The 27,152-nt window shown below is 45.4% G+C and overlaps 1 protein-coding gene across 1 annotated transcript in view; it reads right to left on the bottom strand.

Moving 5' to 3' along the window:
- Positions 1 to 26,891, bottom strand: part of LOC142250440 (galectin-4-like) — a 62,440-nt gene extending 35,549 nt beyond the window's left edge. The window contains exons 1-3 of the mRNA XM_075322618.1: positions 26,820 to 26,891; positions 18,998 to 19,086; positions 8,296 to 8,491 (exon numbers count right to left, since the gene is read on the bottom strand). Of these exons, the coding sequence (XP_075178733.1) occupies positions 8,296 to 8,491; positions 18,998 to 19,086; positions 26,820 to 26,849 (315 nt within the window). The 5' untranslated portion in view covers positions 26,850 to 26,891. The remainder of the gene's footprint in view (positions 1 to 8,295; positions 8,492 to 18,997; positions 19,087 to 26,819) is intronic.
- Positions 26,892 to 27,152: the final 261 nt, after the last annotated feature.

Below are 27,152 nucleotides of genomic sequence, written 5' to 3'. Positions count from 1 at the left end.
GGTTCCCCTCAGATGGGTTGGGAGAAACATCTGCACAAGGATGGTGTTTGGCTTGGCTGCGGGTGATGGCGGTAACAAACTGGCTGGATAGTCCTTGTCCTAGGTCATTCTCCAAAATGACTGGTGTGAGCAGGTAATCCACAAGCCCCACTTTCACTTCCCTCTGGGTGGTATTCGAAACAACAGGCTTGGTGGGGCCATCTATGAACCCCACTTCAACTTCCTCCTGGCTAGTCCCTGAAACAACAGAAGTGGGGAGACCATCCATGAGCCCTACATCAACTTCCTCCTGGTTAGTCCCCGAAACAACAGGTGTAGGGAGGCTGTCCATAAGTTCCATATGGACCTCTTCCTGGTCAGACCCCAAAATAACAGGGGTGGGGATGCTGCTCATAAGCTCCACATCAGCCTTGCTCTGGTCAGTCTCCACAATGACAGGTATGGGGAGGCTGTTCACAAGTCCCACATTGATCGCTTCCTGGTTGGTCCCCAAAATATCAGGTGTGGGGAGGCTGTCCACAAGTCTCACATCCACCTCTTCCTGGTCATTTCCCTAAATAACTGGTGTGGGGACGGTGTCCATAAGCTCCACATCAGCCTTGCTCTGGTCAGTCTCCACAATGACAGGTATGGGGAGGTTGTTCACAAGTCCCACATCGATCGCTTCCTGGTTAGTCCCCAAAATACCAGGTGTGGGGAGGCTGTTCACAAGCTCCACCTCGACCTCTCCCTGGTCGGTCCTTAGGTCCAACTGCACACATGCCAGAGGGATGTCCGAGCGCTGGCCCCCAGCAAGGGTGAGGTCACTTGGCGGCCAGGTAAATGATGTTCTGTGGGAACAATATCTGGGCTGACCAGGGTGATGGAAGATCCAGTGTCTCGTAGCCCCTGGCTCTGTATGTCACAGACCTTGACCGGCTGAGCTGGCAGATGGGCTCCAAGCCTGGGGCCTCGGTTTTGGAGACAATCTTTATCGAAATGTCCATGGCGCCCACATGTATAACAGCGCCGTAGATTGGGCAAGTTACAGGCCCTGTTTGTAGACCTTTGTTTCGGTGCAGCTTCTGCTGGGTAGCGGGACCATCCTTCTCGAGCGGCTGGTGTTAGCAGTACGGCAGCTGGAACTCCATAAACATATTCCAGAACACAAGCCCTCTCTTCTCCTGAGGATTTAGGCCCCAATGCAGCCAACAACGCTGTGGCTTGGGCCATTTTGGACCAAGTTGATTCCCGATTGTTACTAGATCCATGATGTGGCACATAGTTTAAGTCCTCTGTGTCACTAACGGCGGGGTCCTCATCGTCCTCTGCATCATTCTGGGCATCCCAACGGACTAATTTCTGAATCAAGTCCGACCGAGTGTCAGCGTTCCTGTAGACAATCTTTTGCATCTGGCACAGATCCTGTAGCATCCATTTACTGCTGCGGTCGTAACTCCTCTTTTGTCCTTGTCCCATGGCTGAGCTGGTGGGGTTGGACATGGCAGCGTCCGAAACCTGAATGCCTCCCCTATGGCCTGCTGGGTATGCTTATGTGCCTCCCTGGTTGTTGAGCCCTGGACGGTGTCCACGAACACCAGTCCTCTGCAGCTCCCCTGGATAAACCAGGCTGAGTAGTATCCCAGTGCTGCCACCAATTGTGGAGACACGGGGCTCAGTGGGTGCTCTTGTCAGCTGGCCCAGCCGCCTTTAGAAAGACAGCGTGGCTCAGGGCTCATCCAACTGAACTCACGACCTCCTTAACCGTGGGCGGAACACTATTCGACAACACAGGGTGAGGGAATTACAATATTAAGACTTTATTGGATCCCCAAACAATTAACGGCACATAGCACATAACCAGCAAAACACACAAATGTAACAGGCAACAGAGTCTCACCCTTCCGCTGGCTCACCAGGGATTTAGAATGTCTGTGCTTCAGAGCTTCCAGGGCTACTTACTCCAATCCAGCAGCACCCCGCTTTTGGCGGGCACCCACCGAGAATGGAATAACGCCAGATTTAGGAAGCTGGCTGAGGTCCTTAAAGTCTGTAGCCAGGTGACTGGATTGTCCCAACCTGGATTTCCTCCTTAAGTAGTCTCTGGTATGATGATATAATCCTGGCAGCCGAAGTCGAAATCCCTAGACTGTGGATATGGTCTTCAATCGTAATCGAAGTCCCTAGATTGAAGCCCTGTAGCCAAATGATCCTCTAGTCGGTGCCAAAGTCCCTAGACCGAGTCCACAAGGCATCATAGTTCTGATCCCCTAGCCAGCTCCTAAGAGCTTGACTGGATCATGCACATCCATCAACAATTGGTGACTTAAAGAAATCCCTTTCATAGCCATAACCTTCCCTTAGGATAAACTGTGCCCTTATCGGATTGGTTGTACAAGGTTGCTTCTCTTATTGGATGAATTTCAAGCTGCATGGATAATGTTCATTTAAATGATGTGGATAGAAAGACTGAGGATATCTACATGTAGTCTGGAATGCACAGACTAGACAATGGCTATTAAGGTAATTTACATTAGATTAGCAATACACAACTACATTACAATGATTGCTCTGAAGGGTCTGGTCCCAAACAATAGTTTAGCAAACATGAGTTAACACACAGAAGAACAATACGTCTGGCTGAATTTTAAGAAACTTTAACCCATGCTGGGCCCTGAGTGTCCATGTAGTCACTGTGGTTATGGGGCAGTAATGAATTGATCAATACATTAGCTAAATATCTCTTTTTTTCAAATAATCCTCAGCAGTTATGCAATGTCACATTTCAATTTTTTCAATTTTTCATATGGCTAGTTGTATTTTTCATTCCTTATGCATTATGAAGCAGTTATGCTTGTTCATATTTCTCTGAATGTGTTGTGCAGCCATCAGACGACAGACATGTTTTGGCTTGTGTAACATTTTAATGATTCCATAGCTAACAATCAGAAATGAAAGTTTGTTCAAGCCTTCGGATAAGGGATCTTTACACATTCTGTTCTATTTTTTGACCCTCGGTGATAGTTTTATGACATTTGACACTGCTGAGTATCTAAGAGCACCGCCTTTTACACAGGTAATTACAGCGGTGTAAAACAGTTACATATTAACCTGTACAAAGTCTCATGTTATCTCACATGATTATTTACAGCCAAGCGGGTTTATTGGTTAACCCTTTACAAACCTGGACAGTTTTTTTTTATTTCTGCACTTTCATTTTTTTAATCTTCTTCCCATAACCATAATTTTGTATTGTTTCCTTCAATTTAGCTAGGTTTTGGAGGATGAGTTGTAGTTTTTAATGGCATTATTCATTTCTATTGTTAAATAGGTGCAGGGGCTACAGTCACACCTGGGTCCTGGAGCCTAGGGGGCCCCAAAAGTTCCTTTGGCCTATAGAAAAAGACTAAAGGCCGCTTTACACGCTACGACATCGCTAAAGCGATGTCGTTGGGGTCACGGAATTTGTGACGCACATCCGACCGCTTTAGCGATGTCGTGTGACACGTCGTGTGACACCGTCGTGTGACACCTATGAGCGATTTTGCATCGTCGCAAAAACGTGCAAAATCGCTAATCGGTGACATGCCCCCCTCTTCCCAATTCTCGTTGCTGCAGGTACGATGTAGTTCGTCGTTCCTGCGGCAACACACATCGCTATGTGTGACACCGCAGAAACGAGGAACCTCACCTTACCTGCGGCCACCTGCAATGAGGAAGGAAGGAGGTGGGCGGGATGTTCAGCCCGCTCATCTCCACCCCTCCGCTTCTATTGGGCGCCCGCTTAGTGACATTGCTGTGACGCCGAACGAACCGGCACCTTAGAAAGGAGGCAGTTCGCCAGTCACAGCGACATCGCTAGGCAGGTAAGTAGTGTGACGGGTCTGAGCAATGTTGTGCGCCACGGGAAGCGATTTGACCGTGTCGCACAACCGATGGGGGCGGGTACACTCGCTAGTGATATCGGTAACGATATCGCAGCGGGTAAAGCCCACTTTATGCTAGTAAAGATTTGCAATAATTGGGGGCCCTGTTGGATTTTTTACAACAGGGGTCCATGAGCTTCAAGTTACGCCACTGATTCTGAAATAACTAACTTGTACGAGGGTTTATATTTAAATGACTATAAAAAATTAGGAACTTTGGTGTTTTTTTTTTTGTTTTTTTACAAAATTCGGTTTGTGTCTCTTTTCTGAGATTTGTAACTTTTCTCTTTTTTTTCTGTCAATGAAACTATGGGAAAACTTGTGCCGAGCTTTAGTATGTATTGGCACTGTCATGGTTGACTCCTGGCTCAGCTGGAGCTGAGCCTTTTTTTTAGTTTCACTTCTGATGCAGGTCACGTTAGGGGTTAATCCTTTCTGCCTCGTTCTGGAGGTCAGGCTGCTTTATTAGGGCACTGTTTCTCTTGGACTTCGCCAGTGATACTTCTGGCTCTGCTGTGTTCTGCTCTTGAGTAACCTGTTGTCTGCCCTGCCCCCTCCTGACCTCCGTGTTCACCTGACCTGGTAACCTCCTCTGTTGTCTGTTTCCATCAGTGTCTCTCCCGCTGTCTCCCTGTTCGTTCCTTATCTGTTTACCTTTATTCTGTCTTGTGTTCCCACTCCCCCTCGCTTCTAGGCTCTGATTTCCCGGCTACTGACTATTTGCTTCCCTCTGACTACGTTTAGACTTTTCCCTCTTGTACTTACAAGACCTCATGTTGTGACACGGCTTTCGGACGGTTCTACTGCCATCTGGTGGGCTTGACTAGTATTACCTCTGCTAGGGAATTCCCTGCTCATACGTTTCCTCCACTTTTACGCCCCCTAGTGGTTTACCAGCTAACTACCTTCTCAGATAGTTTCAGGAATCCTCTCAGTCCCACATTACTGCGCTGTACTGCTATTGTACATCTTAGAGTACAGCGTGACAGGTACCTTTTGGGTCATATCCAATATTTTGATCATTTTATATTGCATTTTGGTGGGGTGACCAAAATAAAACAGTCCCGTTTCATATTTTAAATTACAGCATTTACTTCAAATATAAGTTTTCAATTTTGATAGATCGAACTTTTACTATTATCGAATGTGTAATTTTTTTAAATATATTATTTTTGGATGTGGAAAAGAATAGTGACGTAAACGTTTATATCTTTTTCAAACTTTTTCTTTTACTTTTCAGTGTATTTGTTAGTCCCTCTTGAATTTGTGATCATTTGATCGCTTTTGTTAAAGGGAATTTGTCAGCAGGTTTTGCTACCTCATCTGAGAGCAGCATGATGTAGGCAAAGAGATCCTGAATCCAATGATGTGTCACTTAGATTACTGGCTGCAGCCATTCTGACACAAACATAATTTTTAGATTTAGCAATGCAGCAGAGCTGAGAGAGTTGCCCCATCCCACACTAGGCTCTCAATAGAGATTACATTGACAGTGAGGTGTCAATCACAAGAGAGGGCTTGCCAGACAACATGGCAGGAGTCAGCTAGTCACAGCAATGATAATCACCAAGTGATAAAGCCTTTATTTTAAGTAAACAACAGTCTGATAAGAGAGGAATAGCTGACTTTTCTCTTTTAACCCCTACAGCATACTGTCCTCAGATTACATAGCAAAATCCTGCTGACAGATTCCCTTTAATTCTACAATACTTTATTATTGCAGTGTAGAGTAAAAATCACAGCTCAGCTCAGCCTGCTAGGCTTTATAGGAGCAGCAAAATGGTGATGACATAGGCCTTCAGTAGGCTTAAGCCAACCCATTGGCACAGTATGATCGCATGAAGAGGGAGCATGGGTAGCTGGAAGGACACCCCCAACAATTTTGTGATGTTTGTTAGCCACTATCATTGAGTGACAGCTGCATTTAAGTGGTTAAACAGGAGTTATTAGAGTTAGAGGCAGGTGTCGGCTGTATAACACAGCTGGCACTTGCTGTCTACATAGAAGGCTGAGCTCTTGAGCCTCCTCCATACTCCTGCAATTGTTCTATACATTATTCTCTTCTGTATATCAGGGGAGATTCACCCATTCAGATCTATGGATGGACAAAAAAAAGTATCCCGTATGGAATAACTCCTGATTAATATGGATCCATTGCAATCATTAATATAGGAAACTGGATTTCATGATGGATATTTTAAAATGTGGAAGTATAAAAATGGACACACGGATGACAATCGTCTGAATTTTTTGGATGAATATCGGATGATTTTCCATTTGTTCGTCTTGCTCTGGCCTTAAATAGACCAGACTAACTAGTCAAAGGGATCTGTTCAAAAATCCAAAAATATCTTCTATCCACAGGAAAGGTGATACATTTATGATTGTACAACTGTAACGTGGCGCGGGGTGTTAGCCGTGGGCGAGGAAGACGTTTCTTACTCCCCGACATGTTACAAGAAGATAAGGGTCCTGGCTGGGCGTGTGGACTTGTACAACGGGTGCTATGGGTGCGCTACGGTCTTACAGAACACATTATGCCGATGGATTTGGCTGACCAAGACCAGATGTTTTACTGAATAGTCACTTGGCGATAACTATATACAGTAGATAGCAGGTACATATCTTTTTTTACGGTTCTTCTTCTTCACAGAGTATTTCTATACACAGCCTCCTCCACTTCACTTAGTCCTGCCTCCACCAGACTCGCTTCCTTCACCACAGCCCAGCTTAACACAACAGTCCGGTTAGGGAAATTAGGTAAAGTCATATCTTCAACCCACAGTTCTGCATCCTGTCTTTCTCTTAAAGGAACAGGGTTACCAATATGCCTGAACTTAGCTTCTAGCTTGCTGACGCTTGTGGAACTCCCACCCGGTCACTCTCTTCATCTCATGTTCTGTACCGTCCTGGCCCATTGCCTTTATCACTTATAAACTCGTGGGCCGTACTGCTAGGTATCCTGTCCCTGTCTCCAGCCATTCACTCTGTATCTCGGACAACTCTTTCTTGCTGCTTTACTCAGGCTCTCGCTATCCTCTGTGTCAGTCTCCTCTCCCTCCAGGGACACCCACGTCATGCGGTTCTGCTCCCTAGTCAGACCTTAGTTTCATCATTACTCCACGCTGCCCTCCCGGCAGGAAACCATCACCGTCCCTGCATTCTAGCCCCTCCCATCTGGGCTAGTCCCATAGATTAACTCTTTCTTACCCTATTGTGTGGTACAACACAGTCTATCACTAACAACACATGTAACAATTCACATTGCACCAATAATAACACTTATGTCATCAAGGGGGAAAGTGAGTAGCATGTCCATCTTCTTAAATGACAGTTGGGCCCCCCAGTGACTGTGAAAACGAGGGCGTCCCATGTGAAAGGAGCACAGGTTGTGTATGACAGTAGCTGCTCTATTCAGTAGGACTTTCAGAGATAGATGAATACAGTACGCAGGTAACCCAAAGAAAACAAAAGAAGCAGCATGTACTAGCTTTGTTCATTAGTTTTGTTCATTTTGCAGTCAAGACATTGCTAGATTTAAAGGAAATCTGTTATCTCACTATGTACTGAGCAGTCACTGAAGCAGTGCAGGCCACATCTCCATGACTGAAAGCCGGAGGCTACAGGGAGGAATAAAGGTAATTTCTTCCCAGTGGCCAAGGTTTCAGTGCGGTGACAGTGCAGCTTTAGAACATTATTAACCTGCAGATTAACCCCCCCATCTGCAAGTTAATAGCATTTGGGGACTGTAATGTCCTCACCGGAGTCGGCTCCTGCGTCTTCTGCTTCAATCACCAGTCGCTGCCGAATTCCCGCTGTGGACTGTGCTGGTGGTGGGGGAGGAGTCGGTGCCAGTGGCTCTGGTGGGCGTAGGCTTCACTCATCCACTAGGCTGGGTATTCCTGACACCTGCAGTACCAATGGCTGTGTGTAGGTGGCGTGGGTTTTCCAGCTGAGGTTGTCACTATTCAGCTACAGCCAATGGGAAGACACCACACCCTTTTTATCCCTTCTTCTGTCTGCTGGCCATTGCCAGATATAGATTGTATTCCTTCTACTCTGATTATTGATTCCTGCTTTGACCCCGGCCTGCTCTCTGACTACGTCTCCTGTCTGCCGTATTTGTACCTCGCTGCCCAATCCGGATTTGACCTCTGCCTGGTTTTCTGATAACGTCCTTGGTTGCCCGATTCTGTCCCTGTTTTACATTTCCCGGTTTGACCCTGCCTGACCACTACTCTCATCGGACTGCAGCCTACCACAGATAGTGATCTCCGGGGCCCTGGGTAGCTACAGCTATATTATCTTGTAGATAATTCTTTCTTTCACTATAATTTATCTATTGCTTTTTTTTACAAGTGTGAGCCCAAAAAATACTAGAAGTACTCACCTGAAAGGCATGTCCCATAACCATGATTGCTATATCAAAGTAGCTGTTCCGATGGAATGGCATATGGGACTTTCTCTCCTCGGAGCCCCACTGCTTGCTCTGCATTGTGTTGCATACAATGACATTTCCATCATCAAATCGGGGATTAAAGTGAAATGCAATGTCATTGTTGTAGTTAATGAAGTTGATTGCAAACCTAGAAAAAAACATAAAATGTCACTTTCCTTGGCATATACAGCGGGTGAAATATGTATTGAACACCTCACCAATTTTCTAAATAAATATATTTCTAAATGTGCTATTGACATGAAATTCTCACCAGATATTGAGAACCACCCATGCAATCCACACAGGGAAAGAAATCAAACTAAAGATGTCCATACATTTAGTGATGTGTCAAAATGAGAAATGGTACAGAGAAAAAAATACTGAACACATGAAGAAAGAGAGGTGCAAAAAGTCATGACACCAGCTGAAACCTATCAGTATTTAGAAAGCAATTCTGTCACTTAGTGAAAAATAATATCAGCTGGTTTAACTGATGACCTATAAAAAGGTGTCTCATTACCAAGGTGCCACACAAGAAACATCTCATGAAGTGTAAAACCAGTGAGCTGTCTCAAGCCTTTGTAACTTTATTGTTGCAAAATATAATGATGACATTGGTTACAGAAGAATTTATAAACTACTGCGTGTTCTAGTGAGCAATGTTGGAGGCATAACTCAAAAGTGGAAAAGACATAATTTTACCATAAATCAGCCACCATTAGGTACTTTCAGCAAAATTTCAGGGAGAAGAGTAGAAATAAATATCAAGAGTCACAAATCGGCTATGAAAAGCTACAGAAAGACTTGGAATCAGCAGGTACAATTGTTTGAAAGAAAACAATAAGTTATGCTCTCACCCTCCATGGCCTGTATGCACGCTCCTGTATGCACGCTCACCACGCAAGACTCCATTGCTGAACATAAAGTAGATTCAAGCGCATTTAAAGTTAGCTCAACAACATTTAGACAAGCCTGTGAAATACTGAGCGAATATAGTCTGTCAGATGAGACCAAAATTGAAGTGTTTCGATGTCATAATACCCACCATGTTTGGAGGCCAAAATGCAAATCAGCCCAAAAACACCAACAACCATGAAGTTTGGAGGTGGGAACGTCATGGTGTGGGGCTGTTTTTCAGCATACGGCACTGGCAAACTTCATGGAATTGAAGGAAGGATGAATGGACAAATGTACTGAGACGTTCTTCATAAAAACCTGCTGCCATCTACTAGGATGATAAAGATGAAATGAGGGTGGACATTTCAGCAACACAATGATCCCAAAACCACAGCCAAGGAAACTCTCAATTGGTTTCAGAGAAAGAAAATAAAGCTGCTAGAATGGTCGAGTCGATCACCAGAGATGTATCCAATGGAAAAGGTACTAAAGCTCAGAGTTCATAGAAGGACCCGGGACCTGCAGGATTTCAAGAGTGTTTGTGTGGAAAAAAGGGCCAAAATCACACCTGAGCTATGCATGACACTAGTTTCTCCAGACAGGAGGCATATTGAAGCTTCATCACCAACGAAGGCTTTTGTACAAAGTATTAAAAAAATTTCGGTAAGCGTGCCCAATACTTTTTTCTTTGGTCATTTCTCATTATTACACATCACTAAATTTATGGACATTGATGGTTTGATTTCTTTGCTTGTGTGGATAGGATGGGTTGTTACCGACATCTGGTGAGAAATTCATGTCAATAACACCTTTAGAAATATATTGGTCTAATGTCCAATACTTATTTCTCCCACCGTATATGTATGGTGACATTGACAAGTGTTATTCACACATGACAGGACTGGGGAATGAAATACTTTACAGATCAGACAAGATAGTGCACATACACAATGCAGGTTCACCTTTCACAGTTCATAGTTATTGTAGTGTTATGTTTCCACAAAGGAAATATGCTGCAGATTTTCCACAGTAGATTTGCATGCAAAAAATCCTCCTCTATATATATATATATATATATATATATATATATATATATATATATATATATATATATATTTATCTACGGTATATCTCACAGTATGCCACTAATGCCATAGCCTAAGAATGTGCAGTCTTCTTCTAGGATTTTGGTTGGAAAAGGTATATAGTTCATAACTGACCTGTCACTATGTTACTGTAGGATAACGAGGGATTAAGGGGTACTTTGCACGCTGCGACATCGCTAGCCGATGCTAGCAATGCCGAGCGCGATAGCCCCCGCCCCCGTCGCACAAGCGATATGTAGTGCGAGCTGCCGTATCGAACATTATCGCTACGGCAGCTTCACATGCACATACCTGGTCGGTGACGTCGTGGTGACTGCCATAGAATCCCTCCTTCAAGGGGGAGGTGCGTTCGGCGTCACAGCGACGTCACCGCAATGTCACTAAGCAGTCGGCCAATAGTAGCGGAGGGGGCGGAGATGAGCGGGATGTAAACATCCCGCCCAACTTCTCCCTTCCGCATTGACAGTGGATGCCGAGTGCAGGTAAGGAGATGTTCCTCGCTCCTGCGGTTTCATACACAGCGATATGTGGAGCTGCAGGAACGACAAACAACATCGTACCTGCGGACGCACCGACATTATGAAAATGAACGACGTAACACAGATCACCGATTTTTGACTGCTTCATGCTTGTTCATCTTCTCTTCTAGGCTTTACACGTTGCAACGTCGTTACCGGCGCCGGATGTGGGTCACTTTCGATTTGACCCCGACGATATCGCAGGTGCGATGTCTCAACGTGCAAAGTACCCCTAAGGGGCTCTTATGCTATCCCTCACACTAGGGGACCCTATTGTAAGATCACTAGAGTATCCAATAATGAATTCTCCTTAACCCCTTCACCCCTGGGCGATTTTCCGTTTTTTCATTTGTTTTTTTTCCGCTCCCCTTCTTCTGAGAGCCGTAACTGTTTTTTTTATTTTCTGTTAATTTTGCCATATGTGGGCTTATGTTTTGCGGCACGAATTCTACTTTTTAATGAAACCATAAGTTTTACCAAATAGTGTACTGAAAAATTGCAAAAAAGAGTGCAATTCCATGATTGTTTTTGGGATAGTTTATTCACAGTGTTCACTATATGGTATAGAACCAATGTATCGGTGTGATGGCTCAGGTCAGTACGAGTTTGTAGACACCAAACATGTATAGGTTTACTTTTAATTAAGGGGTTAAAAAAAATCAGAAATTTGTCCCCAAAAAAAGGAGCACTTTTTATGTCATTTTCCTTGATCCGCAGGGTTCTCATTTTTTGGCATCTATGGCTCAGTGATGGCTTATTTTTTGCGTCTTGAACTGACGATTTTAACTGTAACATTTTTGCAGAAAAGCGCTGTTTTGATCGCCTGTTATTGCATTTTGCGCAAAATGTGGCGATCAAAAAGTGTAATTTTGATGTTTGGAATTTTTTTGCCGCTACACCGTCCACCTATCAGATTAATTGATTTTATATTTTGATAGTTCGGGAATTTCTGAACACGGTGATACCAAATATGTGTATATTTTTAAATTTTTAACTTTTTAAGTTTCAATGGGACGAATGAGGGTTGATTTGAACTTTTAGGTTTTTTATTTTTTCTTAATTTTTTTAAAACTTTTATTTAACTTTTTTTTCTTTATTTTACTAGTCCCCCTAGGGGGCTATAATGATCAGCTGTCTGATCGCTCATTCTTTCTTGTAGATCAGAGCAGCATTGCCCTGATCTGCACAAAAGCAGCTCTCCACTGACACAGGGTCCGGCTGTAAGAGGAACTGACTCATGATAGCTACAGGAGTCATTACATGACCCTGTGCTACCATAGCAACCATCGGATCCACGTGATCATGTCACGTAACTTCCGATGGAGCTGGGTAAGTGAATGCTTACCACGGCTCGCTGTTACATCGCGCTGTGACAGTAACAGGCACGAGTGAGTAGCAAATCCACTCATGCCTGATAGCCACACATGTCAGCTGTGCAAATCAGCTGACATGTGCAGTGATTGCTGCCGGCTGCCCCCGGCAGCAGGCAGAGATTAGCTTGACATGATCCATGACGTACCTAGTGTGTCGTGAAAAGGTTAATAGTCCGAAGGGGACGCTGCAGTCGATTCTTCAAAGTAGGAGTTGGTATTTATTCAAGAGCACACAGCAGAGCAGGTACAGGAAATGGTTAGAAGGCACGCAGACACGCGCAGGTGTCCAGAAATGAAGGTTGTGAGTGGTTTGGCTATCTGGCCCCAAACTATGGTGTAGGGGCCATTTTATACCTTGTTTAGACAAAGGGCCACATTTTGCAGAAAAGGCATAGATAAGTTACATTATACTGCGGAAAAGGCAATCATATTCTAAAGCGGGCTTTACACGTTGCGACATCGGTAACGATATATCGTCGGGGTCACGTCGTTAGTGACGCACATCCGGCGCCGTTACCGACATCGCAGCGTGTAAACCCTAGGACCGACGATCACCGATCGCAAAAACGGCAAAAATCTTTGATCGGTGACACGTCGTTGCCGCAGCCGGTACGATGTTGTTCGTCGTTCCTGCAGCAGCACACATCGTTATGTGTTACACCGCAGGAACGACGAACATCTCCTTACCTGCGTTCACTGGCAATGCAGAAGGAAGGAGGTGGGCGGGATGTTATGTCCCGCTCATCTCCGCCCCTCCGCTTCTATTGGCCGGCCGCTTAGTGACGTCACGGTGACGCCGAACGCACCTCCCCCTTGAAGGAGGGCTTGTTCGGCGGTCACAGCGACGTCGCAGGGCAGGTATGTGCGTGTGACGCTGCCGTAGCGATAATGTTCGCTATGGCAGCCATTACCAGATATCGCATGTACGACGGGGGCGGGTGCTATCGCGCTCGACATTGCTAGCAATTGCTAGCGATATCGCAGCGTGTAAAGCCCGCTTAAGATAAAGAAGGCAATAGTCCAATATGTCAGTATACAAACATATCAATACCTAATTCCATTATAAACCATAAGTTTCCATGTTCTTATTAGCTCACGTCCTTAATCACATCACAGCTCTTAGGCTACTTTCACACATCCGGTTTCAGCACTGCGGCTCAATCCGGCTGTGCAAGCTATGCAACGGATGCGGCGAAAACACCGCATCCTTTGCATAAGTTTTTACATGCGGCCCGTCCGTTTTTTTCCGGTTGCGGCATGCTACTGAGCATGCGCAGTGGAAGAAACCGTATGCGGCGGCCGGATGCGTTTTTTTCCGCATCGCGCCGCATCCGGCGTCCATAGGCATGCATTGAAAAATGCGCCGCAGCGGCCGGATGCGGTTTTTTTACTGGAGCAAAAAACGTTGCAGGCAACGTTTCATCCGGCCGCGGCATCGGCTAAATCTGCCACATGCGGCAAAAACCGGACCGACCGCAAGCCCATGCGGCACAATACGGCACTAATGTAAGTCTATGCAAAAAAACCCGCAACCGGCGGCAAAAAAAAACGGTTGCGGTTTTTCTGCAGAGTGCCGTATTGTGCCGCAGAGCAAATACTGGATGTGTGAAAGTAGCCTTAGATTGCTCCCATTACTCTTCTATATTGACAGGCCTAAGCTTCTGTTTTTACTGGATTCACTATTTTCTACCATATAAGACCACATATTTAATCTCATAGTCCTGAGGCTGTTTCAATTATGGCTTTTCTCTATTCTCGCTAAGGCTACTTTCACACATCAGTTTTTTCACCATCAGGCACGAGCTGGTGAAAAAACAGATCAGTCGCATCAGTTTTTTCCATCTTCCAGTTTCTTCCGTTTTTTGATGGATCCGTTGTGATACTGAGCATGCTCAGTTTAAAAAAACGGAAACCGGCGCCGGATTCCAGCATATGACTGATGCCGACGGATCCAGCGCCTATAGGCTTCCATTATAAAAAAATACGGAGACAAAAAACGTTCCATTCAACGTTCAATCCGACCACCAGACAAGCAAATTTTGCCGAATCCGGTGAAAGCTGGATGGAACGCAAGGCCATCCGGCACAATCTAGCGCTAATAGAAGTCTATAGGGGAAAAAACGCATCCGGCAGCAACAGACGCCGGATCAGTTTTTTCATTTTTTTGCCGGATTGTGCCTGATGGCATGAAACTGATGTGTGATAGCAGCCTAAGCTACTTTCACACATCAGTTTTTTTCCATCAAGTACAATCCGGAAAAAAACGGGTAAAACGGATCCGGTACCGCATCCGTTTTATCCCCATAGATTTGCATTGTTACCGGATTGTACCTGATGGCTTTGCGTTGCATCCGTTTTTTTCCGGATGCGGCAAAATTAATCAAAGCGGCGGCCGGAGGCAACGTGTCTTGCAACGTTTTTTTGTCTGGCAAAAAAACCGCATTGCGCCGCATCCGGCCGCTGCGGCGCATTTTTCAATGCATGCCTATGGACGCCGGATGCGGCGCGATGCGGAAAAAACGCATCCGGCCACCGCATGCGGTATTTTCCACTGCGCATGCTCAGTAGCATGCCGCAACCGGAAAAAAACGGACGGGCCGCATGTAAAAACTTATGCAAAGGATGCGGTGTTTTCGCCGCATCCGTTGCATAGCTTGCACAGCCGGATTGAGCCGCACTGCTCAAACCGGATGTGTGAAAGTAGCCTTAGTGACACTGAGGTCATTTTATGGTTTCATTCTGGGGAGAACTTTTATTTATGCATCTCATTTGCTGCACAACTAGTCTGCCTAAACTGTACCAGGGTGTGCAGAAAACATGGCTGCTAGTTTTTGCTGAGCACAAGATGGCTGCTCAATGAAACAGGGCTGACCATTTTCTCACACCTATGCTATCGCTCACCCCTGGATTACTCCTAATGGTGGAGATGCCTTTCTATACTCCTGAGAAATACTACTCTATTACCCCCCTCTTCCCAGAAGTGAGATTGTAAACAAATAAGGACAGACAAGGTAAAACAAAAACTCTGACACACTCCAAACACACAAAGGAATAGAAAGAGAGACTCAGGAGAAAAACAAGAGCAGGAATGTAGCAACAAAAATTCAACAAGGGTTTACTCCAAAACGGCACACAGCAGCAGGTATCACATCAGAAGGTCTGGATCACCACACTTCTCCAGTCCAACAAAGATAAACTATAGCTGCCGGCATAGGTGGAAGGATCCACTCAGCATATATAGAAGGGGAGCAGATGTGACTGGCTTTCCCACGGGAGGTGATCAAAAGAGACTTGGGCTATGTGCCCACGGGGACAGTGTCCTGCGGATATATCCGCAGGACATTCCGCAGGTACTCCCAGGAAACAGCACCACAACTTCTGTCTGTTTCCATGCTGCGGAATGTCGTGCGGATATGGTGCGGGCTTTCTGCATTGAGGATACAGGACCATGGCTTCGGCACTGCATCCTCAATGCAGAACAAGTGCTGGAGTGATCGGGGTGCTCATATGTGGCGCCCCTGAGGCTTCCGTCGCCACAGGTCATTGCACCCCACCAGCGGTGTGATGCCCCATTCTGGGAGAGGAAGAGAGTGAACTCCGGTCCCCTGGTAAATCCACACTACACCCATTGTTAGGTACATACTAGGACCAGGGAAAGTGGCAGGCAACCCTCCCATGCTGCATGCTGGGAGGGGTCGTAAGACCCATCCCTGCTCCTATAGGTTACAGCTTGGCAACTGGGGGGTGGGAGGAGCCATCTGAGAGCAGAGACAGATAGGAAGGTCTAGTGATGGGAAATCTAGTTCATTTTGGTGATTAGTTCACCATGAACTAGTTCACTGAAAAGATTAGTTCAAAAGATTAGCTCATTTAGGACTCTCTGTTCTTTTAAACAATTTTTTTTATCTCTACTGGCTAACACGGTACAAAGATATATTTTACTTGTAGCTCATTTAGTTCATTTAGTTCAGTATTTCTCTCCACCCTGTCCTATGAGCTGACAGGAAATGCATCATGTGACCTGTGAACTAAATGAACTATATGAGCTGCTGAACTAAATGTTCTACTGAGAATGAATCAGGACAGCCTAGTTCAGTCTGATGCATCTCACTGAGCCCAGCAGCGCCCCCTGTGGTAGTGTAGAGTACTGACCCATAATGAATGTGTATGAGGGAGCTGAGGAGCAGTTCAGCAGCCACCATTTTGAGAACAGAGCATGAGCCAGTGGTAAAGATTTTAGCAAGACTGATCTAGGCTACAGGAGGCTGATCCTCTACAGGAGGCTGATCCTATCACACAGACAGGTGAGGGGCATGAACCACACACAGAAACTCTCTCTCATACACATATGAGCTGTGTCTGTCTACTCTGCAATTTCAGTTGTTATTATTATTATTATTATTTTTATATTTGTATTTGATGTGTGGTCTAGTGTTTTACTCCCTTCTTTTCCAGCATCAGGGGCTATTTAGAGCCAGTGTGAGAGCAGGAGCTCCTGGAGCTGTAGAGGATCACTGTCTCCTCACACTGCTGTTTAGTTCAAAAGATTAGTTCATTTAGTGCAGTATTTCTCTGGAGGAGCTGAGAGGAAATGCATCATGTGACCTGTGAACTAAATGAACTATATGAGCTGCTGAACTAAATGTTCTATTGAGAATGAATCAGGACGGCCTAGTTCAGTCTGATGCATCTCACTGAGCCCAGAAACACACACAGAAACACGCTCTCTCATACACACATATGAGCAGTGTCTTGTCTACTCTGCAATTTCAGTTTTTATTATTACTATTTGTATTTGATGTGTGGTCTAGTGTTTTACTACCTCCTTTTCCAGCATCAGGAGCTATAAAGAGCCAGTGTGAGAGCAGGAGCCTCCTGGAGCTGTATGAGGATCACTGTCTGTCTCCTCCCACTGCTGTTTAGTTCATAATGAACTAATCTCTGTCAGGATGGTGAACTAGATGAACTAGTTCACTCTGAGGAGTAGTTCATTTTGAACTACTCACTCACGAACTACCCATCACTACTAGTGAAGTCAGTCTACCTCAGGGAGAGCAAGGGTGAAGAGCCAGCATGTAGTTGGAGAACAAGAACGAGAGCAAGGAGGGAGGAGGAGGCCTGCTGGAGGCAGGCAAGGAGGAGAAAGAAAGGAAAGAAAGAAAGAAGGAAAGAAAGCTCCAAGTCAGCCAGGAGCAGAGGAACTGAAAGAGACGCTTCCTGGTGAAGACCCTGGGACCCAGAGGTCCAGGTGACACCACGTAGGAGACAGAAGGAGTCGCAGGGCCACGGGTAGTCCTGGAGGTACCACGAGCAGTCCTTGATAGGTACCGAAGCGAGGGCCTAGAGGCGCCACGGGTAGTTGCAGGCTGCGGTGGCCTGTTCCACATTGACATCGGTGGAGTGATTAAGCTGCGACAGGGGACGGTCCCTAGAGACTGGAGGAGTGCAAAGACAATCTCCAAACAGTAAAAACCGAGGCCCAGGGACGTTGTAAGCTCCCAGGGCCAGAACCCATAGCAGACCTTCAGAAAAGGGGTAATCAGCCGACAGGTGACCCCCCAGCCTGGAGGCTGTAGTGGAGGCCAAGCCAGGTCCACCCTAACAAAGGCAAGGCTAAGGGAGACAGCAGAAGAAAGAGACACTAAGAGAAGGGCACCGGCTTTTACTCTCTGAATCACCCAGAAACGGCGGAGGTCCCTGACAGTGGTCCCAGCAGTCTGAGGGTCCCTACAGCTGTGACAAGAACTGTGAGTAAAGAACTTGAACTGCACCCTTGAAGTGGTCTCTGTTATTTCCGCTGCATAGACATTCACAAGCACCAACAGTGCCCCGGGCATTGCTCCACCTGTGGGGAGCAGTACCACCATTGCTGCCATAATATCATCCCGGAGGCCTCACACAGCAGCGGCGGCTTATTAGCCGCATACCACAGGTGGCGTCACGAACACAACCATTAACAAGCAAGCCACATATTCTACTGACACCCACCAGGGCCACGGAGCCGGGTCCAGCCACCACTGACTACCACCGGACTAGTCCGGCCCGGCACCGGCTGTCCCATAGCCCTGGGGTGGGCGAGTCACATACTTACCTCCATCATGCAGCACCTCGCTTTCCGGCAGCCGGGTCACTCTCTCAGCATCTTCAGGAGAAGGTGGGCGGGCCTGAACTAGCTCCGGCTGTCACATGACCGGAGCTCGTGCAGGCTCCGCCCACCTCTTCCTTCCTGACCTGGATTCACCGCGCTCCTGTACACCGGATGGAGAAAGTGACTCCGGTGAGGCAGGTAAGTATATGGCACCCTGCGGAGAAATCCGCAACAATAATTGACATGCTGCAGATTTTTCCACACGGAAATCCGCACGATTTCCGCTGCGGAAAAATCCGCAGAGTGGGCACAGCATTTCCCAAATGCCATAGAAATGGCTGGGGAGTAGCTGTGCTGCAGATTTCTGGAAAATCCGCGGCTTTTCCGCGAGAAATCCGTGGCAAAATCCGCGCATTTTCCGCAGCGTGGGCACATAGCCTAACAAGCAGACTAGCAAAGATTATCTTCTTTTAGCCTGCCTCTGAATTAGCACTCAGCAGGTCAACACTCAAGTCTGCCTGTCTAGATCACAGACACCAGAGGAGTTATCAGGCAGAGTGCCAGAATCTGTAGGCTGAACAGTACCCGATGCTGCCATGACAGTCGGCGAAGTTTGAAAAAAATCTGCGTATGATATAACCTCTTTCCTTCATGGTTTCCCATAATACTCACCGCTTGGCATGGCTGTGGGCTTGTCCTTGAATTGACACTCTTTTCCCTTCTGTAATACCCCCGAGGATTGCACTCTGGAAGGGGACACCCTGCAAATAAATGCCATAGTTAACAGACCATTGTTTTTGTGAGTCACATTTAGGTATAGTTAGAACCCTATGTAACATGTAGATCTCTCAGTAATGATAGGAACAGTCCACTAGTAATAAACTTTCTAAAAATGGCCCGATGGTGAGGCTAGAAAGAAAATATATATATACAGTGCCTTGCGAAAGTATTCAACCCCTTGCATTTGTCAACCTTTTCCCAAATTTCAGGCTTCAAATATAAAGATAAAAAGTTTTAAATTAATGTTGAAGCATCAACAACAAAACAAGTGGGACACAATTGTGAAGTTGAACGAAATTTATTGTTTATTTTAAACATTTTTAAAAAATAAAAAACTGAAAATCGGGGCGTGCAATATTATTCGTCCCCTTAAGTTAATACTTTGTAGCATCACCTTTTGCTGAGATTACAGCTGCAGTCGCTTGGGGTATGTGTCTATCACTTTTGCACATCAAGAGACTGAAATTCTTGCTCATTCTTCCTTTGTAAACAGCTGGAGCTGAGTGAGGTTGGATGGAGAGCGTTTGTGAACAGCAGTTTTCAGCTCTTTCCACAGATTCTCTATTGGATTCAGGTCTGGGCTGTGACTTGGCCATTCTAACACCTGGATATGTTTATTTGTGAACCATTCCATTGTAGATTTTGCTTCATGTTTTGGATCATTGTCTTGTTGGAAGACAAATCTCCGTCCCAGTCTCAGTTCTTTTGCAGACTCCAACAGGTTTTCTTCAAGATTGGTCCTGTATTTGGCTCCATCCATCTTCCCTGTCCCTGCTGAAGAAAAGCAGGCCCAAACCATGATGCTGCCACCACTATGTTTGACAGTGGGGATGATGTGTTCAGGGTGATGAGCTGAGTTGCTTTTACGCCAAACATATCGTTTGGCATTGTGCCCAAATAGTTCGATTTTGGGTTCATCTGACCAGAGCACCTTCTTCCACATGTTTGGTGTCTCCCAGGTGGCTTGTGGCAAACTGTAAACGACACTTTTTATGAATATCTTTGAGAAATGGCTTTCTTCTTGCCACTCTTCCATAAAGGCCAGATTTGTGCAGTGTACGACTGATTGTTGTCCTATGGACAGACTCTCCCACCTCAGCTGTAGATCTCTGCAGTTCATCCAGAGTGATCATGGGCCTCTTGGCTGCATCTCTGATCAGTCTTCTCCTTGTTTGAGATGAAAGTTTGGAGGGACGGCCGGGTCTTGGTAGATTTGAAGTGGTATGATACTCCTTCCATTTCAATTTGATCACTTGCACAGTGTTTCTTGGGATGTTTAAAGTTATGGAAATCTTTTTGTAACCAAATCCGGCATTAATCTTCTCCACAACAGTATCACGGACCTGCCTGTTGTGTTCCTTGGTCTTCATGATGCTCTCTGTGCTTTACACAGAACACTGAGACTATCACAGAGCAGGTACATTTATACGGAGACTTGATTACACACAGGTGGCTTATATTTATCATCATCAGTCATTTAGGACAACATTGGATCATTCAGAGATCCTCAATGAACTTCTGGAGTGAGTTTGCTGCACTGAAAGTAAAGGGGATGAATAATATTGCACACCCCAATGTTCAGTTTTCTATTTTTTAAAAAAGCTTAAAATAAGCAAAAAATGTCGTTGAACTTCACAATTGTGTCCACTTGTTGATTCTTCACCATTAATTTTATTTTTTTTTATGTTTATGTTTGAAGCCTGAAATGTGGGTGAAGGTTGACAAATGCAAGGGGGCCGAATACTTTCGCAAGGCACTGTATATATATACCTACTGAATTCCTTCCTTTTTCCAGTCTGCAGCTAGTGTTCCCCTACCGATCTTCTGGCTTGCTCCTCCCATAGGGAGCATCAGATGAATATTGCAGTAATTTAAGCCAAAGGATAGAGCCAGGAGACCATTTCTTAAATGGAACATGTCACCTACTCACCTGTAGGGCGGACCCATACGGTATGGTCTGATGGGCGTCGCTGCTCTCGGGTCTGGCGCCTCCTCTATCCCTGCGATTCCCATAGTCCTTCTTGCTTCGAGTGGGTGACACGTCCTATGTCATCCGCACAATATCCTCCGTTGCACGCCTGCACATGCGCACTATGCTCTGCCCTGCTGAGGACAGAGCAAAGTGCTGTAATGCGCAGGTGTGGGGAAATATCAAAGAATGCATGCGTCTGTGCATTACAGTAGTTTGCCCTGACCTCAGAAGGGCAGAGCAAAGTGCGTGTGCGCAGGAGCACAATGGAGCATACTGTGTGAATGACGTAGGACGCATCATCCACATGAAGCAAAAAGGAGGATGGAGATTGTGACGCCCTGGACAAGCCAGGGGCCACAGGTAATTACACCACCACACCCTACACCCCGGTTAGGCACATCTAAGCCAGACACAAAACCCTTGTGCCTTCCTCCAGGGGCTGATGATCACACCAGGGGGTGGGCCAGGCGGTTGGTCCCGCCCACCGAGGAGTTCACAGTCCTGGAGGCGGGAAAAGAGCTCAGATTAGTGTTGGAGGTGAAAGTGGTAGGAGGAAAGTGGTAAAGGAGCAACTGACTGACAGCGTCCAGGTGTGTGGCCCGGGCGAGACAGCAAGGTTGGCAGACGGTGGTGACCGTCTGCAGGAGTGGCCTATCGGAGTTGCCGTAAGGACCGTGGACGGGCGGTGGCCCGGCGGTACCAGACCGGTACACAAGGAGAAGCCAGCACCATTGGCAGGGGCTTTTCGGACCCCGGCAAGGCTAGGAGTCGCCGTGAATTTGCTGAATCCGTTAGTGAAGGGGACCTCCTGGGTTTCCAAACAGTCAAGTCCCGACAGAAGGCAAGAGTCCAACCCAGTGAGAGAGACACCGCCACCGCCAAGGCAACAGTTTCTCAGGGCCAGCGCCTGCGGGCAAAAAGGGGCTCCTCCGGCCCATATCCAAGCCGGGGAGCGGGTTACCGGTGGGAACCCATTGGAACCGTCAGAAGTACATAGGTGCAGGGAAAGGCAGTCACCGTCAACCTGCCGGGGAAAAGCAACAGCTTTCCAGCCGTGTGTTTTACCGAGAACTGTGTCATCGTCTCAGGCTGAGTGAGTACCACCGTGCCGTGCGGCACAGCGCTGCCCCTGCGACCCTGCACCTCGCCAGGCCCCGCAACCCGCCTGCCATCATCCATCCCTACCCCATCACCGGGCCCCGGGACAACCAACCCCCTACCCACGGAGGGGAAAACTAACAACTCAGCTGCTCCCTGTCACCGCTCCCGGGATCCCCGTCCAGAGCAGCGGTGGTGTCACCTAAATTACCACAACCGTGGGTGGCGTCACGGACAATAACCAAAAATCCCCACAATCAACCCCCCCTTTTCACTCACGGGCGAGGAGCGCCACTCGAGTCCCCGGGATCCGGCCCTCCGCTCGAGCCACCACCGAGCAGCAGCAGCAGCCGGACCCGAGCAGTGGGAGAGCGCAGCGTCCCCTCCTCCGCCCGCGACAGAGATCACAAGGATAAAGGAGGCGACGGACCTGAGAGCAGCGTCACCCATCGGATCTGAATATATCGGACTGCCCCGCAGGTGACTAGGTGACAGCTTCCCTTTAAAGCTCAAACAGAACATGGTCCCTGGAGATGATCAGTGACACCTACTGGAAAAGGAAACCACGAGGCCAACGTGGGACATTGTCAGCAGGACAGAGGTGCAGCACTGGGGCCGGGAGGTGAATGTTTTTTATTGCTTTTTTTAGAATTTGCCATGGACCTGTTTTTGAACAGTTTATTGTTCCCGCCCTCCTTCCGTGAGCTAAGTAACGACAAGTGCTGAAATTTGCAGACCAGCTATGTCTACAAATTTTGCACATGACTGGCTTTGCATGAAGCTACGTGCACACATCCATATAGCAGGTGTGTGCTGCTGTTTGCATACATTAGTCTGGACTGGATAGATTAGAGAACCACATGCTGCAATTTTGTTCGTTTGTAGTGCATTGTGCATACGGCCCTAAAATATGTTAGCCTGAACTTTCCATAAAGAAAACTAAAAGATGATGAAATGATTCCTTGATAGCTGTGATTCGATGTCTTATTCCAGCGTAATTCACATTTTTCTTATATGTAAATGATGTATTAAGATCTATGGGCCGGACATATATCTCCCTGAAATTCTGGCTCCAGAGTTTATTTTACATGAAAGGGGGCGTTAAAAGTGTGAGACATGTAATGACTGACAGTCTGCTCTCCTTAACTACACGTCTCACAGTGCTAATGCTCCCTTTAACTTATCAATAAATTAATTTATTTTTTAATTAATAATCAGATTGCAAATATCAAGTTATCATTTTATCAATCTGCATCTCTTGGCAAAAAAAACACAGTTTTCTGCCAGGAGATGCAGGTATGTGAACTCAATGAAAGTTCATTGAGGTCACCTGGAGCCAGGTTACTTACAATCATAGGTGGAGGACTGTGGGAACCTCCAGCTGTGACCGCAACTAACCTGAGTGACGTCACCGCTGATCGCAGCTCAGTTTCTGCCTGAACCTCACAGCAGGCAATCATGTTCCATGATAGCGCACTGTGCCTTCAGTAATGTAGCAGAGCTGTAATCGTTGTGAGACCTCAAGTGGATTACGTCAGACCTGCAGGGTTTTTTGGGGGGTTACAAAAGGGTGAAAGAGTGTTTTTTTGTCTTTTATTTCAAATAAAGGATTTTTTCGGTGTTTGTGTTCATTTACTTTCACTTACAGAATAGTAATGGGGAATCATAGATGTCTGCCATTACTAATCTAGGGCTTAGTGGCAGCTGTGGGCTGTGATTAACCCCTTATTATCCTGACTGCAACCTATGTATAGGTATGTGATTTTTTTTCCTGAAGGAGAAAGATTTCTCTGAAAAGCATAAAAATAAAGTCACAGAAAAGAATCCAATGGATTATTCCTTACTTTGTCAGCGCAGCATTTGACCTCTTCTTATTCAATATATCTCATAGTTAGGGGATAGAAAAATGTTGGTGGTCGGAGACTCTATTATTAGGGCCCAGACACATGTCGGTGGTAGGGGACTCTATAATTATCAAGACAAACGGGGTCATCTGCCGTGGAGACCGTCAACGCCAAATAATGTGTTGTCTGCTGGGTGCTCGGGTTCAGCATGTTGCTGATCGGATAGACAGATTGCTGGGTGAAGCTGGGGAAAACCCAGTGGTCATAGTGCACATTGGTACCAATGACAAAGTTAGAGGGAGGTAGAAGGTCCTTAAAACTATTACAGGGAACTAGGAGAGAAGCTGAATTCTAGCACCTGCAAGGTGGTGTTTTTAGATAAACTACCGATGTCATGAGGGTCACTAGAAAGACAGCGGGACGGGAGCGTAGGGTGATGAACTCCTTTTTCTTTTTGGACTCCGGCATTGTGAGAGTATTTCCCTTTCTATATATTGATGTAATTATGTCATAATTAATCAATGGCAAACTTAATTATACATTTTTGGATGATTCTGATTATATTACTATAAAGCTTATACCCTCTGGTAATAAAATATACAAGAATAAAAAGAAATCACTATGGATAAATAAGTAAGTACAAAGTATAATAAGACAAAACAAAGGGCATTCAAAACCATGAAGGCTGAGAAATCAGAACTAGCATTTCAGAAGTATAAAGATCTCAATAAGAAATGTAAAAAAAGAAATCAAGGTAGCAAAGTTAGCTACTAAAAAACATTAGGACATTAAAATCCCAAAATATTTATACATATATTAATGCAAAAAAGAAAAAAACAGATGGAATCGACCCATTAGAAGATGATATTAACAAAATAATTATAGAAGACAAAGAAAAGGCTGAGATATTAAAAAGGCACTTTTCATCTGTATACAGCAATGAACTGACTGTTCCAAGGATCATTTCGCAAGAAAAACATCAAAGTTCCCCACTTGATATAACTAATTTAACACAAAAAGTATAGCTGCATCTAAACAAATTAAAAATTGATAAATCCCTCAGACTAGATTTCTTTCATCCACTGATATTGAGAGAGTTGAGCTCAGTAATTGACACACCACTGTATCTACTCTTCTTAGACTCTCTTGTAACAGGGTTGGTGCCTCAAGATTGGAGGATGGCTAAAGTGGTACCGATATTTAAGAAAGGTAAGAGGGTGGATCCAGGCAACTACCGTCCAGTAAGCCTGACATCAGTAGTGTTTTTGAAGGCATTATAAAAAATGAGTTCCAAAAATATATTGCAGAGAATAATATAATGACAGAAACCAGCATGAATTCATGAAAGATAAGTCCTGTCTAACCAACATGCTGAGTTTCTATGAGGAGGTAAGTGCAAATATGGATATTGGTAATGCGGCTGATGTGTTTTATCTGTATATGGAAAGGCACTTGATACTGTACCACATAACAGCCTTATACTGAAGCTCCAGAAGCAAGGACTAGAGGAAAATATAAGCAGATGGGTAACAAATTGGCTAAAAGATAGGAAACAAAGTAGTCATAAATGGTATATTCTCTAAATGGTATAGTCAGCAGTGGGGACCGCAGGGATCTGTGCTAAACTCTTTATTAATGTCCTTGTGGATGGCATTGAGAGTAAAGTGTCAGTGTTTGCTGATGACACCAAACTATGTAGGATATTAAAAACTGACCTTGATTGTACAATATTACAAAAAGATCTGGAAAGATGTCAGAATGGGCAGATACTTGGCAAATGAGATTTAATGTTGATAAATGTGGAGTAATGCACCTAGGACGGAGTAATCCTATAGCTGCGTATACATTAAATGGAAGTAACCTCTGGACTACAGAACAGGAGAAGGACTTGGGGATTCTCATTACAAGTAAGCTGAGCAGCAGCTCTCAATGTCAAGCAGCAGCTGCTAAAGCAAACAAGATTTTAGGGTGTATAAAAAGAAAGATTAGATCCCGGGATCCCAATGTATTGTTACCCTTCTATAAATCACTTGTAAGGCCACATCTGGAATATGGGATCCAGTTTTGGGCTCCACATTTTAAACAGGATTTTCGGAAGTTAGAGTCAGTTGAAAGGTGGCAACTAGACTACTACAAGGAATGGAGGCCGCCCGTATGATGACAGGTTGAAAAAGTTGGGCTTGTTTAGCTTAGAAAAAAAAAGATGTCTCAGAGGAGATCTCATTTATATGTATAAATACATGTGTGGTCAATATAAAGGACTGGCACATGACTTATTTCTTCCAAAGACAGTACTAAGTACCAGGGGGCACTCACTGCGAGTGGAAGAAAAGCGATTCCAACAGCTAAATAGGAAAGGGTTCTTTACAGTTAGAGCGGTCAGACTGTGGAATGCCGACCACAAGAGGTAGTAATGGCTGACACTATAACAGCTTTTAAAAAAGGGCTGGATGATTTCCTCAGTAAAAATGGCATTGCGAGTTGTCGATAATTTAGTGACAAAGATTGTATAATGGTGAAGAAAGGTTGAACTTAGTGGACCTAAGTTGTTGTCAACCTATGTAACTATAAAAGTCTAAAGTGTGACAGTCATATTAAAATATTTCATATGGAATCAATACTGTTACAATTATGTTATCCCTTCCTGACTGTACATCTCTGTTGTAGAGATAAGGTTTCTTTGTATCTATTTTGCAAAGGAACCGTTCTTACTATAAGCCCCAATAGTTGTGAAATAACGACTTGTGGTGTCATATTTTACAATGCAGAACAGAGAAAGGAGCAAAAGATCATTACTTACGGGATTGTAAATGGGAGCAAATGTCGCCATGTGCAGAGTCTGATAGTGCAGGAGAGTAATGATGAGGAGTTTCGTTTCTCACTGCAGTAAATGACTGAGCCAAGGGAACGGAAAGCAGGAAGCGAGACTCACTTACACAAAGGTCAGAGAGAATATGTCTCATATGTGCATGTAGGCACAGCCTGGATTCAGCAATGGGGAATAAAACACTTCTCAGTGGGCCCCGAACCCAAGGCCATGTTCACATCTACGGAGACGCACCGCGATTGTGATGGGAACCTCAGTAGATGACTGCGCTGTTACTGAAAAAGATCAATAAATAGTGACTGTATA

This window comes from Anomaloglossus baeobatrachus, chromosome 9 (assembly GCF_048569485.1).
Source record: "Anomaloglossus baeobatrachus isolate aAnoBae1 chromosome 9, aAnoBae1.hap1, whole genome shotgun sequence".
Taxonomy (NCBI): Eukaryota; Metazoa; Chordata; class Amphibia; order Anura; family Aromobatidae; genus Anomaloglossus; species Anomaloglossus baeobatrachus.
The sequence above is the reverse complement of the archived record's forward strand: the minus strand, read 5'-3'. Positions and strand labels throughout refer to the sequence as shown.